This window comes from Microplitis mediator, chromosome 2 (genome assembly GCF_029852145.1).
Source record: "Microplitis mediator isolate UGA2020A chromosome 2, iyMicMedi2.1, whole genome shotgun sequence".
NCBI lineage: Eukaryota > Metazoa > Arthropoda > Insecta > Hymenoptera > Braconidae > Microplitis > Microplitis mediator.
In genome coordinates this window covers 25,246,888-25,268,365 of record NC_079970.1, presented here as the reverse complement: position 1 = coordinate 25,268,365, position 21,478 = coordinate 25,246,888, and the positions used below count along the sequence as shown (strand labels likewise).

General features: G+C 29.2%; 2 protein-coding genes across 3 annotated transcripts; one reads left to right on the top strand and one right to left on the bottom strand.

Annotated features, from left to right (window-relative positions):
- Window positions 1–115: 115 nt before the first annotated feature.
- LOC130663773 (histone-lysine N-methyltransferase 2D-like) lies at window positions 116–7,863 on the top strand. The gene is made up of 8 exons (XM_057463212.1): window positions 116–706; window positions 802–1,494; window positions 1,575–1,783; window positions 2,615–2,909; window positions 2,984–3,345; window positions 3,424–3,874; window positions 3,959–4,166; window positions 4,249–7,863. The coding sequence occupies exons 2-8, from the start codon at window positions 1,203–1,205 to the stop codon at window positions 6,275–6,277; spliced, it is 3,846 nt and encodes a 1,281-aa protein (XP_057319195.1). The 5' UTR covers window positions 116–706; window positions 802–1,202; the 3' UTR covers window positions 6,278–7,863.
- Window positions 7,864–9,020: 1,157 nt separating this feature from the next.
- Window positions 9,021–12,542, bottom strand: LOC130678681 (zinc finger Ran-binding domain-containing protein 2). 2 transcript variants are annotated; one of them, XM_057486067.1, is made up of 7 exons: window positions 12,221–12,540; window positions 12,031–12,083; window positions 11,831–11,912; window positions 10,020–10,353; window positions 9,854–9,954; window positions 9,743–9,784; window positions 9,021–9,376 (listed from the first exon to the last, which is right to left on the bottom strand). In XM_057486067.1, the coding sequence occupies exons 1-7, from the start codon at window positions 12,292–12,294 to the stop codon at window positions 9,373–9,375; spliced, it is 690 nt and encodes a 229-aa protein (XP_057342050.1). In that variant the 5' UTR covers window positions 12,295–12,540; the 3' UTR covers window positions 9,021–9,372. The 2 variants fall into 2 exon arrangements, with proteins under 2 accessions (XP_057342050.1, XP_057342051.1); XM_057486068.1 differs by lacking the exon at window positions 9,743–9,784 and having other exon boundaries at window positions 9,021–9,378; window positions 9,855–9,954; window positions 12,221–12,542.
- Between the last annotated feature and the right edge of the window lie 8,936 nt (window positions 12,543–21,478).

Here is a 21,478-nt window from a genome sequence, read left to right as displayed (position 1 = left end):
ACAAACAACAACTCAAAACCAAAACTCATAACAACAACTTTCGTTGGTTGATTATCAGAGTAGAGTCGGAGAAGTTGTTAGTTTATTAAAGTGCCTGGTGGTGGGTTTACACGACCTGGTAGTTGGCACCCGTGCGTAAAAGAAATAAATAATCAAAGTGACCATGAAGAGTGACAAATAAAAGTTGTGTGGAGCAAGAGAAAGAAGAATGCTGTGTTATAAGTGATAGTTGTATTATTAAATATATACTCCATATACATACACATTTACGGTGGATATATATATGCAGGTATATATATATATACACATATATAAATCTACATCTACATCTCGATATATTTAATAATTGTTATGTGTACATTAAGCTTCCATTATTATTATTATTTATAAGTGCGAACGGGAATTTTTAAAAATAATAATTGTAAATTTAAAAAAAAGCGGGGTAAAAAAAAACAAGATAATTTTATTGAGTGAAAAGTTTGTGGTACGTGGTTGTGGAAAAAGGTGGTGGTGAAAAAGAAGGTGTTGAAAAAAAGGGACAAGAGTAAAACGTGGTCGTGAGTTTTGTTCCAAGACGCGCGAGTTTACAATTAATTTACGTCTGTTTATCTGATAGCTGGGTGATGAGGATGTTTGGGTTGTTGGTGAGGACTTTGGTGGGTTCGAGGCTGGATGAGTGCTGGTGAGCAAACACCTAAGCGGCATTGTGAGTTTTTTTGATTAACTATTTTTTAAAAATTTATTTATTTATAATATTTAGTAATTATATAAATAATGGTAATAATTATTTATTTTTTGCAGGGTCAGATGCTCGGTTATTTTGACGTTAAGATTTAGCGGGCATTGACAATGATCATCAGTGGCTTGGATACCGAGTGTTTTGGTTAGCTGACAAGATTAAATGCAGTTTAAAGAAGTATTTTGTGAATTTAAATGTAAATATTTAATCCTGTGGAGAAAATAATAATCGAGGATGTCAATTTAGCTGGATATTGTAAGGCTAAGACTCAGTATTTATAAATCTCGGAGCGATCTCCATTTTTGTTTTTTTTTTCGTGCTCTTAACCTCAATGTTGGTTTTGGTTGGGGATTGTTGATGGTAGCAACGTTGACGTCAGATACTGATATGAGTATAATGAGGAGCTTAATTTATAAATCAGCTGTTGGTGTTTGACATTTAACGGAGATAAAAATAATCAACCATGAAAACGGAAAAAAATAAAGCCAACGAGCCGAGTTGTATTTCGAGCACCGTCGTCAAAGAGGAACCGGACGGTGACACGGTTAAGATTAAGGAAGAAACACCTGGGGGAAATCACGATGATTTGCCGGTGGGTGATGATACCGTCGAGTGCCCCCGGGATCCTGGACTGGATCCCAGTAATGGGGATAACAATATGCCTGCTGACGGACAGAACGGCACTGGCGGACAGTCGATGCTAGGCCTAGTCAAGCAGGAGACCGACCATAATCCCAGTGACGAAATTTCTAGTGGTATGTCTAACCTTTATTTATTTTGTTTCTCGGCTCAGGGGCTTAAGAATAGAGGACTTATTGGGAGTTATTGTTTTCAGATGGCATTCAACCATTAGTGAGCAACGTACTTGCCAAACAAATGGGTAGTGGGACTGGAGGCGAGGCTCAGTACATGCAACAGCAAAGCCAAATATTTGTTTTTTCAACGATATTGGCTAATAAAGGTGCTGAGGCTGTTTTACAAGGACAATTTCCCTCGATTATTGCTTATCATTGTGCTCAACCTGGAACTAAAAAATATCTTGAGGTAATTTTATAACCGTAATTATTATTTTTATTGTCTGCTGTGGATCTTAAATTTCGTGTAAATAAAATTAATCTTAAGCTCGAGTCCTAATTTTTTTTTGTACCGGGATTTATTTTAAATACAAAAATTTATTATTTTTACCAAAACGGGATTTTAGTTTTAATTGATTATTATTTTAAAAATTAGAACGCGCCATTAATTTGAAAATAGAGAAAAATGTAAATTGTGATTGAAAGAGGATAAGGTTATATATATTTTGAATATTAATACTTTTGCAAATTAATTTAAAATTAATGCCTAAAAATTTATATTATTTTTGATAATTTTTTATTTTTTATCGCAATTAAATGAAAAATTTAAAATGTGCTTTTAATGATTTAAATTTTATAGTATCAATATTATTTTAAATTTAATTTAATAAAAAATTTTAAACGTTTTGTTGTATATTAATGTATGAAAAACAATTTTTGTCGCCAGGAACTGGGTAGTTTATTCTAAATGATTATTTTTTTTGTAATTACCAAATAATTACCGTAGGTAATGGGTTTTTAATTACAAAATTAATTACCGATTGTTTAAATTTGTAGAGGTAAACTAACACTAATATAATTAGATAAGATGTTTTGTGTAAAAAACAAAATTAACGTCAGTTAATTACGTTTTTATTATCAATAACATAATTTTAATATATATAACTAATAGACATTATATCAGCCGAATAAAATGTCGCGTTCGATTAACGCGAATAAAAGTCAATGTCACTGATAAATTTTTCTTACAATTAAAAGTCTTTTTTGGTAAATTTATTTAAATAATATTTATTTGTTACAGAGACATCCAAATAAAGTCAATCAGTTTCGTCAAAATCCCGCCCAATGGTTGAATAATTTGGCGATGATGAAGCAGAAGAGTGGAGGCGGGCACCAGCCACCGCCGAACAGCGGATTCCCAACGGAACAGCCACCAGACTTGCCAGTACTTGATCCAAACGCTCCGTCGTTTTGGAATGACCAGTCCAATTTAAGAAGCCTCAATGGTAGCAATACAATGGGTAACCCAGAGTCTTCGTTGGATGATACAAATTTAGATGTGCCTTGCCTTGTGCCGAATTCCCCAGGAAATCCGGGTGAGTATAGTTTAATTATAATAGAAAATCTTCAATTACTTATTTATTTATTTACGATATCTTATCGCCATCAGCAAATAATCAAAATCCAAATTCGACGATGGGTCCGAATTCGTTGCTGGCTGGATCAACGAGTCCAGGTCCAGGTGGATTACAGCCGTCGTTGCAAGGTGTAAAAGTTCCTGATGAAAATTTAACGCCACAGCAGAGACAACACCGGGAAAATCAGCTCGCGACGATAAGAAAAATGCAGATCTTATTATTTCGAGAGCAGAAGGATGATCCGAGTGGTCAATTGGATCCAACACAACAGGGACCACCTATGGGCCCGGGTATTCCTGGAAATATGCCACCTGTTAGTACACCTGGTGGTCAGTGTCCGAATAATATGGATTGGCATAAATTGCAGCATCAATTTTTAGACGGAAAAAATAAAGTAAGTGGTTTATTTTAAGACGCAAGTAATTTAATTAATTTTGTTTATTTATTTTTTATAATTTAATTTTTATTGAAGGGCGGAGTAGGTAGCCCTGGATCAGTATCACTGCGTGGGTCGGGTATGATGCCTGGTATGCCTCGAAGTCAAGGGCCCCCGCCACCTTATCACCAGACAACGCGATCCGCCAGCGTGCCGATCGCGACCCAAAGTCCAAATCCGTCATCGCCAAACAACCCGACGAGTAATTTGTCGTTGCCATCACCGCGAGCTAACTCGGCGCTCAACTCACCTGCTGATTGCAATCGGCAATTTCAATTGACGTCTCAGCGGCCCGGACACTTGCCAGGACAGAGTCCGACTAGTCAGGATTCGCCGAATCCCGGTTCCCAGTCAGCTACGTCTACCACGAGATTGAATCACAGCAATCCAGGTACTCCGGTATCACATTCACATCTGGCGTCTCTGAGTCCCAGTAATACGCCGCAGAAAGAATCGTCTCTTGACTTTCCTCCCAATCAACCTAATGGTAATAATATTTATATTTATTTAACAACTCAATTACCAAAATTTATATTAAATATTAAATAATTATTGTTAATTTGTTAAATAGTGGATAATATGTTTGGCCGAACGCTGCAAACTCTAGCCCAACAGAAGCAACAACACGGTGGATTAGTGAATGCAGCTGGAGTTAAAGAAGCCAACTTAATGCCTGTACCAAGTCCTCAACAGATTTCATATCTTAATACATTTGAGGGACAAGAACTTACCATACAAAAACAGCCTAATACTAGTTTAAAAGACGGTAATTTACAAAAGTAAGTATTATTTTATTTTGATGTATTTTTTTTTTGATCAAAAATATACATGCGTTTGCTAAACCTAAATTATTTTTTACAGTAACAACAACGTTAACAACACAGACATGTCTGGAAGACTGGTATCCAGTAACATGGACAACAACAATCAGTATCCAGCAAGATCGGAAGGTTCAAGTCCGTCAATCGACAGCATGAATCGTGGGTTCGGTGCTTCCTTACATAGTCCTCATACGCCGCACACGCCTCACACACCGGGGAACGGCGCACCTCCAACTCCAGTAGATGTAAAACCTAATAAAACTTCCGCTAGTGCACAAAGCAGTCCAATACCGATGAACCCCATGTCAGACAGCATGGGTCCTCCAAGGACGATACCTGCGTCGCCTAATACTAAACCTGAAACATCACCGCCTTCTTCCAAGGACCTTCAGTCGACTCAGCAGTCGCAACAAACGCAGCAGCCCCAAGTACAACAACAGCAGCAGCAACAGCAGCAGCAACAACAACAACAACAACAACAACAACAACAACAACAACAACAACAACAACAACAACAACAACAACAACAACAACAACAACAACAACAGCAGCAGCAGCAGCAGCAGCAGCAGCAGCAGCAGCAACAACAACAACAACAACAACAGCAGCAGCAGCAAATGCCGCCCCAACAAATGCAACAACCGCCCACGCAACAACAACAACAAAATAATCCAACGAATAATTCAGGGCCACCAATGGGCAATCAGATGAACGCCTTTCCCTGCAGTAGAGCCAATCAGCCGGACAATGTGCCGCTTAATCCAAACAACATGGGAGGCCGACTCGGTGGCATGAACTCAATGAACCCCAGTCACTTTGATCCAATCACCTCACTGGCGCAAATGAGTCAGCAGCTGACCAACACCGCGGCGAGTAACGCACTCGGAAATGACGGTGGGCCTATGCACTCTGGCAACCCAGGAATGATGCCATTCAATAATCCCCACAGTATGCACATGATGCAAATGAGTGGCGGTGAAATGAACGGGGGATGTCATATGGGCGGCGGTGTAAATGAGCCCAATGATGTCAGTGGTATGTGTATGGGCCTAGGAGGTCCTCCCGGTAGCAGTTATAGTCCGACGACTTCTCATACCGGTAGTCCAGTTGGACCAAATAAAATAACCCACTCTATGATGGGCCATGGTGGTATGATGGGACACAATGGTCCTCCAGGTGGCCCAGGTGGTGGCTACGGCGGTGACCAACATGCGCCACCACCTAGACTTATGGGACAACACCTAGGCGGACCTAGTCCTTACAACGGGGCCAATATTCAAGTGAAACCAAGTGCTCCAAACACAATACAGTACTTACCAGCGAGGCCGAATGTCGGACACGCGCCACGTGGCCCACCCAGTCTTGACTTTCTTCCACGATTTACGAATCCCCTTGGAAATATGGACAATAAAATGCAACAGTCGCCGTCAGTTAATCTCCAGTACTTCCCGAATGGCTGCATGCCAAATAATATGGGCGGGCCACCGCAACCACCGCCTCAGCACTCGGTAGGAATGCCACCGGGTAGCATGGGTGGAGGTCTTCCTGGCATGGGTCCTGGTGGTTTAGGTGGACCACCTCGCATGGACGGCGGGCAGCCGCAAATGAACCCAAACATGCATCCGTCTATGAGGCCGTCAGTGGGCAACATGCGCCCGCAACCAAACATAATGCGCATGCAGCACATGGTCGGTGGCGGTGTCTTCCCTGGTAGCCCAATGGATCCCGACAAAGTCTTCCCACCGGACATGGTGCCGCAGTCCCAGGTGCCAAACCAGAATCCAGGAATGTACGGACCCGGCAGCAAAGGAAACCCCATGGGATTGGGACCCCCACCTGACGCCTCGCAACCCCTTCCACCCAGCATGGGCGGTGGAACGGGTAACTTCAAAAACAGCCCCTTCGTCGGTGGTGGCCCCAGCATGAACGATCCAAACTACGCGCAACAATTTCATAACTTCCAGCAGCAACTTTACGCCACTGGGACGAGAGGCAGTGGTCCGCCTCACCCCAATCTCCATCCGCCACCAAACTCTCACTCGCACCAGCAGTTTTTCATGCCTAAATAAAATTAAAAGATGGACAATTTGTGCTGATTAAATAACAAAAAAAAATAAACGCCGATCGTTCAAGAACTGATTTAAATTTTAAATATTAATAAAAAAAATAAGCGACCGTGTGAACGAATCGGGCCTTTTTTTATTATCAATAAAATAAAATAAAATAAAATAAAATAATAAAAATGATAATTCCCTCGCTACCACTTTCGCGGTCTCTAAATGCAACAACGGTGTTCCGTGCAATATAATAATAATAAATAATTATTAATTATCAATATATAATTATTATTAAATAAAATGTATTCTTATTATTAATTATAATTATAATAATAATAATTATAATTGTTTTATTAATTAGTATCTCCACGTGGATATTCGGCTGCGATATATAATAAACATTGTAAATTCTCATACGTCATAAATTATTATTATTTTTCTTATTATTACTAAATAAATATTAATTGGTACAGCTTGGGTGTTAATTGGTGATATATGTGGCTGGTATCTTTGTAATATTATAAATAATAATGATAATTATGACGTAGTACTGTAAATATTTGTGTAAAATCAGGCTTATCTGTCCGAATAGTACATTGTTAATTGTATCGCTCGGAATGCACGTGTCATTAATTATTGTTGTATGAGATTTTTAAATGCGAAGTGTGGTACTAAGTTGCTAAACATCTTTACTTATTATTATTATTATTATTATTATTATTATTATTATTGATATTATATTATTATAATTATTATTGATACGGTAATGGATATGCTAGTATGATAGTAAAGAGAAATTTAAAACGATCTCTAAAATAATTAAATTTTTTTCGTCAGACTAAGAGCCGTCGAAGATCAGGTGACCCCATTGACATGAAATTATAATTATAATTATTATTATTATTATTATAAATGTGTCGTCGTTGACATGAGAAATATATAGATTAGATATATATTTATAAGAAAATGGCTTAGTTTTAAATTAAACAATTGTTTTTTTAAAATTATTTTATAATTTAAAATATAAATTTAAATTACTCGAGGAGGAGATTATGATACAGGCTCAAAAAAAAAAAAAAAAAACATTTCGTAATTGTATATATACGCGAATATATATATAAATAATCCCATCCATATTATATAACTTGGATAGTTGTCCGTCTCTTTTATTTTTAATCCCAATTATTATTATTATTATTGTTGTTATTATTATTATTATTATTATTATTATTATTTGAATTTTTATTTGCGATAAACTCAAGTAAATTTCATATTAAAAATAATTGATTGAAGAAATAAATATTAATAATAATTATAATGATTATTATTATTAATTAATTGATTGATTGATTGATTAATTGATGGATAATAATAATAATAATAACTGACTAATTATGTTGTTGATGAATGATTTTTATTATAAATGAAAAATAAAGAATATTTACAAGATGAATAAAAAAAAATTTTAAAAAGTAAAAAAAAAGGCAAGTCAAGTGCATAGGAGTCACTTTCAGCAAATGTTATTGTATTGATTGTAGTAATTTTAGTAGATGGTGAAAAAAGATAATTGTTTTTTTTTTCTTCAATTATTAAATGATCCTACCGCAACACACAAATTTATTAATTATTATTATAATGTATTATAGAGTTCATTAAAATGATGTTTTTAATATTTAAATTTGTTTTTTATTACGCATCCACATTTTTTTTATGCACATGGAAAATGAAGCCGCTGTTTATAATTAACAGAACTTTAATTTTAAAATAATACTGAAATTAGCCGACGTTTATAATTTTTGAATTTTTTTAAAAATGATAAATTACGAAAAAAAAAATATTTAAAAAAATTGCACTTGTAATCTTTTAAATTTTCTACATGTGCATATTTTTAGTTTTTTTCTTCTTCAAATTTAAATGTTAAAAAAAAAATTCAAAAATTTTTAATTGTCTACTAATTTCAGGATTGTAATTTTAAAATAATACTGAAATTAGCTGACGTTTATAATTTTTGGATTTTTTTAAAAATGATAAATTATGAAAAAAAAAATATTTAAAAAAATTGCACTTGTAGTCGTTTAAATTTTCTACAAGTGCATATTTTTAGTTTTTTTTTTTTTTTCAAATTTAATTGTTAAAAAAAAATTCAAAAATTTTTAATTGTCTGCTAACTTCAGTATCAAAATTTTAGATGATACTGAAATTAGCCGACGTCTAATAATTTTTGGATTTTTTCAAAAATGATAAATTAAAAAAAAAAAATATTTCAAAAAATTGCACCTAGTTTTGTAAATTTTCTACATGTTCTTATTTTTAGTTTTTTTTTTGTAATTGATTTGTTTGAAAAAAATAATCAAAAAATTGTCTGCTAACTTTAGGATCATAATTTGAATTATTCGGAAGTTAGCAGACAATTTTTGAATTTTTTTTTCAGCAATTAAATTTAAAAAAAAAAAAAACTAAAAATATGCACTTGTAGAAAATTAAAAAAAATATAGGTGCAATTTTTTTTTTTTATAATTTATCGTTTCTAAAAAAAATCCAGAAATTAGTAGCCGTCAGCGAATTTCAGTATCATTAATTTTAATTATCCAGTAACTTTAAACTCATTTTTTAATCCACAAATTTTCAACTAACATTCAAAAATTTTACCGCAAAATTAAAATTTTCAAATGTTTGATTTTTTGGCGGTCGTGCTGTAATGGTTCAAATTAAACGGGAGACAGATTTAAATAAAATAAAAATCATACGCAATTTATTATAAAAAAAAGTTTCTATTGATTTATGTTATTTATTTTAAATATCACTGCACACTCTAATATTTTAATCTTCATTAGTCTATATATTTTTTCCTTATATATTTAAATAAATATATTAGAGTGTCGACTGTTAAAATATCACATCGATAAATTAACGCGCGTAAGCTGCTCAAATTAATAATCATACTTAAAGTTTTTACACAAATACGATCTAATTCAAATAATAGTCTCTGCGATCAAATATATATATAATATATAATATAACCATTTAAAATATTTATTATCTATCAATTAATTAATTAATTAATCATCAAAGCTTGTGGCATTTTTCGAGCTCCGTCAGCTTCCTTTTCACCTGAAAATAAAATTTATTTATTTAGAGTACAGTTTTAAATTTAAATTTACTTGTTAGCCAGTGATATCAGTACACAGGTATTTTACTCTCTTATTATTATTTACAAAGTATTTAACTAATAAGTTACACAATCGCGAAGCAAAAATGTCAAAAGCCTTTCACTGGCGTCAAGTTTTAGACTCGCGTTATTTTTTCCTTCCCGTAATTTATTTACGTACGATAAATTAGAATCCAAAAATTTTAAATTAAAAACGTTAGAAAAATTAATTGTGTGATTGTTATTTTAAAAATATACTACAGAAAATTTTGAATAAATAATTAATTACATAAAATAATATAGTCCGGAAAATTAAAGTACGCGTTTACCTTGAAGGCTGTTGGTCAGAATAATTGGCACTACCATTGGTACTAAAAGAGTTATGGATAACTAAGTGCGCTTGTAATACAACTTATATATAAATATATAAAAAAAAAAACCTTTTTTTTTCTGGTACAAAATCATCCCATTCACTCAAATCATATTTTGATAAATCGCCTTCTTCATCATCATCTTCGTCCTCATTATCTTCTTCATTAAACTGCAATTAATAAACACTAATTATTATTACGGCTGAGTGATGTAATAATTACAGGAAGTACTTACATTATTTTTGACTTCACGGAGTTCGGGCTCGTCGACTATTTTATCGGTACTGTCTTTAGATTTACTTCTGGGGGGGCTACTGTACTTGGAGTCCTTTGAGTCGTCATCGGAGCGATCGATTTTTCTTTTTTTACGCCGTCGACCGAACTCGTCGTACTCGTCGTCGTCGTCGTCTCGTCGCTCTTTGTACTCGACTACCCCGCGGTCATTGTAGCCGCCTCCGTAACCAGTTCGTTCTTCAACTTCGCCAAATTTCGGCGCATTACACATGTTACATTGTTGTCTTCTTGCCCAGTTAACGTTCCCACATTTACTACACTGCCAATCATCGGCACTAAACACAGAAAATAAACAAATAGTTCAATTTTTATATATTATTTATGAAAGGTATTTTTTTAAGGTCATTCTCAGACCGTGCTCTCACTTTTTAAAAATTTTCAATGACTCAAATGTCGAAGCATATCGAAATTTTATCAATTAATTGAAAAAAAGAAAATTTTAATTATAGATTTAAAAACAATTACTGACAGTTGATATTAATCGGGAGTTAAACGAAATTTGGAAACTAAATTTCAGTAAAATCTTCACATTAATTTTATAATTCAATTTCCAAATTTCGTAGGCTAAAATTTATTATTCAAATTTTTTTTGACTCCTAATTGATGACAACTGTAAGTAATTTTTTAAGAAATTATCTATTTTAGAATTAATGCTTTAATTTTTTTAAATTAATTGACAAAATTTTATGATACTGAAGATAGTAGACGTCTAATAATTTTTTGATTTTTTTTTAAGACGATAAAACATAAAAAAAAAATATTTGGAAAAATTGCACCTGTAGTTTTTAAAATTTTTTACATGTGCATATTTTTATTTTATTTTTTTGCAGTTGATTTGTTGAAATACGAAAATTAAAAAATTTTTAAATGTCTGCTAACTTCAGAATCATAAAATTTTTATGAGTGATTGTAGCAGACATCAGACAAATTTAAAATTATAAATAATGAATAAAATTAAATTTAAAAAAAATGCGCATTTATAAAATTTTGTAATTGATAAGTATATTTTTTATATATATTATTTTTTTAATTATGTAGAATTTTAAATTTGTCTAATGTCTTCTACATTTACACTCATAAATTATGATACTGAAGTTAGCCGACGTCCAATAGTTTTTAGATTTTTTTTAAAACAATAAATTGTAAAAAAAAAAAATATTTTGAAAAATTGCACTTATAGTTTTTTAAATTTTCTACATGTGCATTTTTTTAGTTTTTTTTTTTTGTAATTTACACTTATCCAAAAAATTAAAGGAACAAGAAAATTTTATAAATTTTTTAGTGATTTTTGGAAGGCTGTATTTTCGTGAAAAATGATCGTATCGAAAAAATTAAAAAATCAAATTGAAGCTTGAAATCTCTAGTTCAAAGATCTTCCAGCAAAATATTTTTTTGAGCCACGGTTTTTGCGGAATCATAAGAAAAAGTTCGAGACAAAATTTTTCTAAATTTTTTGGTTTTGTTTTTTAGGTCTACGGGGCCGGGAAAAATTTTTTCAAAAAAACAAATTCACGGCTCGTTTAGGAAATTTATTCAGCTACAATTTGCTTTTTTTTGTTTCTGGATAAGTGTATTTGTTGAAAAAAAAAATCCGAAAATTTGTAACTGTCTGTTAATTTCAGGATCGTCATAAATTTTGACACTTCTGACAGTTCATTAAAAATTTTCAAAAAATTGGAGCACTGTCTGAGAATGTCCTTAATTGTTATATAAATTATATGGATAATTAACAAAATAATGAGAGTAAATTACCTAAATAACCCGCGACTTTTTTCAGCAGCAACTTTACCTATTTCTTGACCGAGTTTTTTCTTCTTTGAACACTCGCCTCTATCTAAGTAAAAACAATTCAATGTAATTGATTGATTTACATCACAGAGTTGTCACTAATATACCATATACATTACATATATATGTACATATACATAATTATATATATTTGTTATTAATACCCTTTCCACAGCGATTGCAGGAATTGCGTCTGGCAAAGTTAACATTTCCACACCTGGAAACATAAATAACAGACGTTAACTGATTAATTATTTATCGGGTAATTAATCGATAGAGCAAATACTTTGACAGCTAGATAAATAAAGTATTTTATTGAGTAAATATAATTACAATATTAATAATTATACTAACTGGGAATCAGGACAGAGCCAATCGCCCTCGTTGATAGTTCGCTGACTATCATCTTCACTTTTAACTCCATCCATTCTTATGTTTTTTTTATAATTTTAATGATAAATAATTCGACACTATGATTAATTAGTTTTTATGTTTCTATGACACTTTTAATTAAATATCTAAGTAAAAAAAAATATAAATAAATAAAAAAATATTAAATATACGGATATGTCAACATTTTTTTAAAAACGAATTTTAAAATTCGCGTTTTTATTGATATTTTTTTTAGTCTATTGATTTTTAAATTTATTTTAAATTTATCTAAGTTTGTTGATATATATTTTTTTTAATTTTAAAAATTTTAAACTTAAACAGGATTTAGTTTTGGCATTTAGAGTTTGGTTAAAATAATAATTAAATTTATTATGGTAAAATTAAAATACCGAATGCACTAGACCAAATATCTTTACCTATATATTTATAAAATATATATGTATATGGTTAAATATATTTGTATGTACCCATATATTTATATATATATATATATTTGTATACATATAGTACAGAGTATAGTACAGAATAGGTAATAAATGGAATTTGCAAAATTTTTTTTTTTGCAATTGAGATGAGAAATAAAAAAAAAATTCACTCACTCACGAGTTTTACTACTACACAATGTGTTTAATGTATCGACCGAATATAAGATAATAGTACTGAGATAATAATCCATTTTATCGACAGCTATTTTGTTTCTATGTAACGTGACGGCTTTTGGATTGGAGAGAAATTAAATTTCTGTGAACGTAACAGATGTGAGAAATTTTAAATTACGAATGAACGGATTGGAAAATTTAAAAAATCCACATGCTGATTTTTAAATTTTGTAAATGTGGATTTTTTAAATTTTATTCGATTCACGTTTAATTCACTTATTTCAAAATTTAAAAAATGACAATTGTTCAGACTCGTAAATAAATTTCATGATACTGAAGTTAGCCGACGTCTAATAATTTTGAATTTTTTCAAAACAATAAATTTAAAAGAACAAAAACATTTGAAAAAAATATACATATGGTTTTTTTGAATTTTCTACACGCGCATATTTTCGTTTTATTTTTTTTCTTAACTGATTTATTGAAAAAAAAACAAAAAATTTTAAATCGTCTGCTAACTTCAGGATCATTTAATTTTGTCGTTGCGATGGAAACTGGGGAAAACGTCCTGCCACCTGACGCTCACAATATTAAACAGTGAGAATTTTAAAATATCTGTACTATGAGTCGGTTGGTCCGTTATCACAAAAAATATCAAAATCGCGGACTAAATTTTACTCTTATAGTTAATTAAAAGTAATGAACAATTGTTTAAATTAAGCGGGAGATGCTAGTGCGTGGACTGTAAAGTTGTAGCTGTGTATTATTTAATTTAAATTGGTGGCGGTTCTAGTGATAAGTGAGTGCACTCAGGAATTTCGAGTATACTTTTTAGTCTGATTAATATAATTATTGACGAGTGTGAATGTAGCAGACATCAGACAAATAATAAAAAAAATAATATTAATTAAAAATGCACTCATTAATTTCAAAATTTATTAAATGCGCATTTTTTTTTAATTAATTACTCTATTTATCATTAATTTTAAATTTGTCTGATAGCTGCTAAATTCATACTCATTAATTATTGACACAAATTTTAATAAAATTATTGAATTTAAATTTTGAAATTTCGCGCCAAGATGGCGCTACTGCGTGTTGCTGTGTTCAACGTTCAAATTTTCGCTAAAGTGGGGGGCGAGAGAATCGGAAACTCGATTATTTCGCATCAACTGACGGTTTGATAGCGGCAGTCAGTATCATCGACAACGGCAGTAGTAGTCTAGATCTTTCTTTATGTTTAAATTAAACCACAGTATTTTAGTTAATTCGTGGAATCATTTAAAAATTTATTGCTCATAGTGATTGTTTAATTAAAATGTGCAATGTTTGTAAAATTAAAATTGTGGAAAGTGTTTGTGGTGTTGTTAAGTGTTGAGTGTTCAGTGCCAGTGTAAAGTGTTGCGGATTGCTGACGCTGATAACTTCCAAGTTCCTGAGCAAAATCATCTGGCATCGTCTGGTGGGAAATAGCAGTTAAGTGACGTTTTTTAGCTGCAATACACTTGGAGCAATTTAATTCAAATCTCCAGGTGTATTAGGACACCCTTCTGCATATTATTTCCCCACCAAGGTTTGTTCAAACACTCAAGTGTTTTTTAACTTCCCGCTAAAATAATTTAAAATTTTTTAAAATTCGGTTTCGGTCATGATACTGAAGTTAGCAGATGTCTAATAATTTTTGGATTTTTTTTTAGACGATAAAACATTAAAAAAAAAATTTTTGAAAAAATTGCACCTGAAGTTTTTTAAATTTTCTACATGTGCATATTTTTATATTATTTTTTTGCAATTGATTTATTGAAAAACGAAAATTCAAAAATTTTTAAATGTCTGCTAACTTCAGGATCATTTTCGGTCCAATTTTTGAAAATCGAATTTCTAAGAGACCTTGACGTTTTGAGGTTCTAGGAAGTTATTCTGACTAATTTTAAGATGATGTCCGAGTGTATGTATGATTTCTATAGAATTTATCTGACGATGATTCTAATTTTTTTCCGCAATATCGAGCCCTGGGTCTAGATTTTCTTTGTATTTTTCTATGAAATTTCTATAGGATTTTTCTGGGATTTCCAACTGGGAAATCCGCATTTTGGCCCAATTTCGAGGAGCTCAAAAACAGCGGGAAGTTTTGGGACTGGCCCGCAGGGTCAACCGATAGACCGATTTTTTTTTCAATTTTTTAAATATTTTTCTATCATATTCTGCCGCCATTTAAATTCGACCTACGATTTTTAGTTTTCTCCAATGTCTAATAATTTATTTTTCAAATATTTCAATATACCGACGTAATAATTTTCAGATTTTTTTTCAAAAGATAAATTACAAAAAATAAATATTTAAAAAAATTGCACATATAGTTTTTTAAATTTTCTACACATGCATATTTTTATTTTTTATTTTTCTGTAACTCATTCGCAAAAAAAAAATCTTAAAGTTGTTAATTGTCTGTTAACTTCAGGATCATAAATAAGATACAGGATTCAATGACAACACATATTAATTTTTTATTAATAATTAATATTATTAATATGTTTCTGTATTTCATATTTGTAATTACAAGGGAATTACATTGTTCATTTTTAAATATTACCACATTATTTATTTCTGTTGTTTTAATACAATCGGTATTATTTTTTTGTCCTTAACAATAAATACTTAGCCATATATTATTTATTTCGAGCAGTTTAATTTGCTCGCTCGGAAGATCTGGTACCACCGACTTGCCGAGTCAGCCTGTTTTTATATTTAAAACGTTTTATTTATTTATTTATTTATTAATTCTCTAATTACATAACGGAACCCCGACATGTCCGACACGTAAATATTTGTATTAAATATCTCGGGTTTGATTTTATTTATTTATTTAATTAAAACTGTTTTTCTTTTTCTTTAAATTTAATGTTACAATATTAATTTGCATCGTAAACTTATCTTAAGTTCGATTGCCCTAACGTAATAAAATTTTACCTCCATATTATTTCATTAATAATCATTCCATTTAATTTATCACGTAATTTATATTTTATTTTTTACACTTAAATAAAGGCAATTCGCAGGCAGGCGATCAATTCATTTTTTCTCCACTTAAAACTTTTTACATAAAGATTGAGACGCTTTTTTTTTTTTTTTTTTTTTTTTATTTATCCTAAACAAATAAATTAATCCCATTAATTATTTTTCATTAACAATCGAACGCAATGCAAATTCATTATTAATTATTATTATTATTAATATTAATATTATTATTATTATTATTATTATTATTTTAAATTGATATTTTGTTACAATTCACAAACTCTCGCACCCGAGTTATTTAAAAAAAATAATATATACCTGAAAAATTCGTAATTTAAATCGAGAAAAAAATATATATGTATATATTTATATATAGTTTTATGTATGACATATCTTTTGTTATATTTTTTTTTATGTAAATGCTTAGTCTTAAAAAAAAATATTACATGGAGTATTTTCATAAAATAGCGGAGTAACATAATTGTATAAAAAAGTATCGTAATTGAAGATAGCGTAAAATTTATATATTTATTACATATTTATTTACTCATTCATTAGATTAAATGTGGCTGCGTATCGTTGCAGACTTGATTGTTTTTATTTAATTAATTAATTAGTTTTTTTTTAAACATTGAGACATAAGTGCGTGTTATTGTGTTATTATTACAAGTCATATATATATTTGTTATTTATAATTAGACGGTACTTAGGCCCTATATAAATAGTACATGACCTCACATTATTCAATTCGTAGTAATTATTTTTGGCATCTTAATGGAATGATTTAGTATGGAGAAGTAGTTTAATGGTTTCTACATTCTTAAATTCTCTCTCGAATAGTTTTTCATCTAATTATTTATATTTATATATATTTATATTCATTTATTTACGTATTCAAGTTTATCTTTACTTTATAAAATCGAAATTTCATAGACGCTAATTAGTTTTTTTGAAGAAAGAGAGAAAGAGATAATATGCAATAGTCTAGAGAAAAAGTGGATAAAAATTTTCCTTTTTTTTTTAGTTTAATTTACAATAATTATTGACAAGCGAATCGTGAGCTTTGTTTCCGTTCATTCATTTTAATGACTAATTTTTCTTAAACGGTTTTCTAAAAATTTTTGGCAATCAATTGATCTTTTATTTTTAATAGAGAACGGGTACGTCAGAGTACTCGAGAAATTAAATTTAAATTCCTTGAAATTTTTCTTAAATATTCAAAATTTTCTGGCTGCCCATTTTGGCTGAAATATTTAATTTTTCCTCACAGTCGTACCCCGGGTACTCTTACTGGCCCGCCTCTATGTAATTAAATAATTAATGAATTAATTGCTGTGGTTAAGTCAAAACAAAGCTCATTGGTAGCACCTAAAATTTAAAAAACTACACAGACGGTGCACTTCAAAGACAGAAAGCCCCTGCACTCTACAGTGCAATAGACCATTAATGTGTGACACGAAAGCATCGATTTCCTCATATCAGAACAGTATCAGTATCGAGGTACAGAAAGAGAGATAGAGAATATATCCATTACAATTATCATTAATAATAAATATTTTTTTTTACGAAGCAATTTACAATAATTGCTTCGTAAAATAAATATTTCGGAGTTTGTTTTTCTTGTTTAGATTTAGTTTTATTTATTTTGTTTGTTTATTTACTTTAATTATTTATTTCTTCATATAAAAAATTGTACGAACGCAGGTGTCAATTGTGAAAAATATTAATAAAAAATATCTTGAGTGGAAGCTCTATCTACATTTGCGTAACAACGAAAGACTCGAGGCGTTCGCTCGTACTCACGTTCTCCGATACTTCGTTTCACTTTTATTTATTTATATATATTCATTTATCTTCCTTTATTTAGTTATTTTATATTTATATTCATACATCAATATATCAATATATATATTAAATGTCATATACAACATGTATAAGATATATATATTTATATACCGTAGCAGCAGTGATCGGTTGTTTCGTAACGAAATAAAAACTAAATAATCGTTATTTATTTTTCTTCTTCATCTCTATTTCTTATACATTATTTTCTATATAAAACCTTATTTCATAACTATGCAACATTTGAGTACGTATATAACACACTGGCGATTTATTTACAAAAACACAAAATCGAAATTATGCTTTTTTTTTCCTAATAACTAATCTAGTTTTTTCATTCCAATAATTATCAATTAATTTCTTATTACTCCAAATATATCTATATATATTTATTTATATATATATTTTAAAGATCCACTCAATAAAATTATTAATATATTTATACATTATTTAAATAAATTACATTAGCGCACACAAAAACACAAATTCTCTAGACTCCAATACCATCACACATTCGTTCTTTCTTCAAATAATCCTTATATATTTATATATTTTTTTAATTATTAATAATTAAAATCTCTACATTCGTATGAAAAATTACGCAGTAACATTATTTTTTATTTCATTGATTTATCATTTTTTTTTTAAATCTTAAAGATTAATATTTAGGTATGGTCTTGTTTATTATTATATTTTTTTACGTAAAAATACAAAAGTGATTATCAATAATATTTAATTATGTCTCATATTTATATATGTATATTTATTTCGAATTATTTTATAAATATTTATTATACTTTACAATTAATATCCAGATATTTATTTAATTTAAATAAAAATTAAGTTAAATAAAAAAATATATAAATAAATATGATACTGAAGTTAGCCGACGTCTAATAATTTTTGGATTTTCTTTTAGATAGTAAATTATAAAAAAAAAAAATTTGAAAAAATTGCACCTGTAGTTTTTTAAATTTTTTACATGCGCATATTTTTAGTTTTCATTTTTTTGTAATTGATTTGTTGAAAAAAAAATCCGAAAATTTTGAATTGTCTGCTAACTTCAGGATCATAAATAAATAATGATCCTGAAGTTAGCAGACATTTAAAAATTTTTGAATTTTCGTATTTCAAGAAATCGATTGTAAAAAAAAAAAACTAAAAATATGCACATGTAGAAAATTTAAAAATCTGCAGGTGCAATTTTTTTAAATATTTTTTTTTTTATGTTTTATCGTCTGAAAAAAAATCCAAAAATTATTAGACGTCTGCTAACTTCAGGATCATAAATAAATAACTATTTTCCGGGATAAATTTTTTACTGAGTTATCAAATGCTTGAGATAACAAACTGGTAACAGTTGTATATATTTTAATATTTAAGTAAAATTATTAAAAAAGACAATAAGAGTTAAAATATTTCCACATATGTTAACAAATAACCGGCGGTTTAAGTCGCGGAATAAAATATTTAATATAAATAATAATAAATATAAATATAAATATGTAATAGTTATGTATAGACCCAGCGTTGCCTGTAGGATCGATGGGAACTCGCGTCCTTCCGGGAACTCGCCGTCCTGCAGTTTAATTTCCTGTTCCAGACGCATGCACATTTAATTCACTATCAATTACTATTTATTTTTTGTCTTTAAAATCTTATTCAATATTTCAAATATTATTATTATTATTTATAAATAATTTAAGATTTAATTCTCTCCTACGCGCAACGCCGGTTATTTTAAAATTTTATATTTATTTTAACGTCTTTACAATTATTTATTTTCATTTTTATTTATATTCATTCTATTTATTGTATATATTTTATTTTGGCTTTCATACTTTATTTTTAAACTGCAATTATTTTTTTTTTAATTTATTTATTTATTTATTAGTCGATATCTGAGGAACGAGAGAGAGAGAGATTTAAATTGACATGACGTTTTAACCAATCGGTAAATCTTAAATCTTTATGGCATCATTAAAGCACATATATAATAAAATATATATGTTATGTATAAGATAAATCGATATGGTATTACTGAATCACTTGGCAGATGCTGCATGGAATATTCATTATTTATTTAAACGCGACTAATGCATTTTGCATACGATATCATTATTTATGATAAAATAATGGAGATAAAAAAATATATAAATTATTATTTATTATTTTACGGTTTTTTTTTATATATGTATAGTAATTAATTTTTTTATGTTCAAAGGAATATGTAATTATTTAAATTAATTTTTTAGTTATTTATTTAAAATGAAAATAATTACAAATTAAGAGACAAAATTTAATTTATAAATTTATTGCATAGCAAAACTAAAGGACTTTATTAAAATTAAATTATTTCAAAGTCTTTTTAAATTTTAACGTTAAAACTTTTTCAAAGGGAAACATTTAATTTTAATTAAAATCAAACATAAAAATTTTAATGAAATTTGATTTTATTTTTTATAAAAAAATGGACATGATCAAATTTAATGTCAATATTCAATATGTGGCATTAAAAGTCAATTCGAATTCAAAAATTTAATTTACATTAAAAATTAATAATCACCAAAAATAAACTTTTGAATAAATCTCGGAAATTTTAATATAAAAATTTTTTATCATAAAATAGTGAATGAAAGTTTGATTAAATTTTCGGAATATTGATTGAACATGAGTCATGATAACTGTCTACCTTTATCAAAAAAAAAAATTCAACAAAAAAGGACAATCTATTCTGTGACACATATTATTTTTTTACGTATATTTTTTCTAAAAATCATTTTTTAACGGAGTCGTTTTTTGCACCATGTCCATGCAGACATTTCTACCGTTTATATATTTGACTCTCTCTCAGTCCCTCATATACAACTATTTTTTATATCCCTCTATTCCGCACTCAGGTAATTCCCATTTTTCTCAATGTCAACGCAAGCAAACTTTCATACTTTTAAATCCATACAGACGTTATCAAGTCAGCTTTGTCAAACTTAAACTTAAACTTAAACATTATCATTATTATTATATTTATATTTATATTTAAATCACACTCGGCACGCAAAATTGTATACAAGTTTTCAAAACACACAAATTACACAAAGATAAATATATCCAACTAAAATTAAATAAACTTGAACGATTTATTTTCTCTTTCAACTATATTTTGAGCATATCCTGCGGCTTTTATTATTATAATAATTATTATTATTATTATAATATTTATAAGTTTAATATCAATTAAATCTTTACCTACTTATTATTAAATCGCTTAATATTGTGCTAGCATTCAACGACCATCTATTTATATATAGGAGTGATTATTTATAATTTTAATTAATTTATTATTTTTTCGATCGATACGTATCTCTTGATTTTTTAATAACTTATTTATTAGTGTCATATTAATTTAAGCAATTTGGTTTTCATTATTTCGAGTTATTTTATTTAATACAGAGATCCTAATTGGTCTTTATATCGATCTAGGTTAAAACGTTTTTCGGTTATTGTTTTTATCTAATTAGTTTATTAAATCGTTGTTAATTAATGAGAAAAAATACCCACCAGTGTTAATTAAATCAAGTTTTTTTTTATTAATTTACCGAAAGAATAAATGAATTTTTGATAAATAGACGATTTGGAAGAATATATAAATTTGGTTTTGGGCTTTAAATAGCTGTATCTTTTGAAATATTGGTCCTAGGATATTTTTGATCATCGACAAAGTTGTGGCAAATTTAATTTTACACAATTTTGTTCCTCGAAA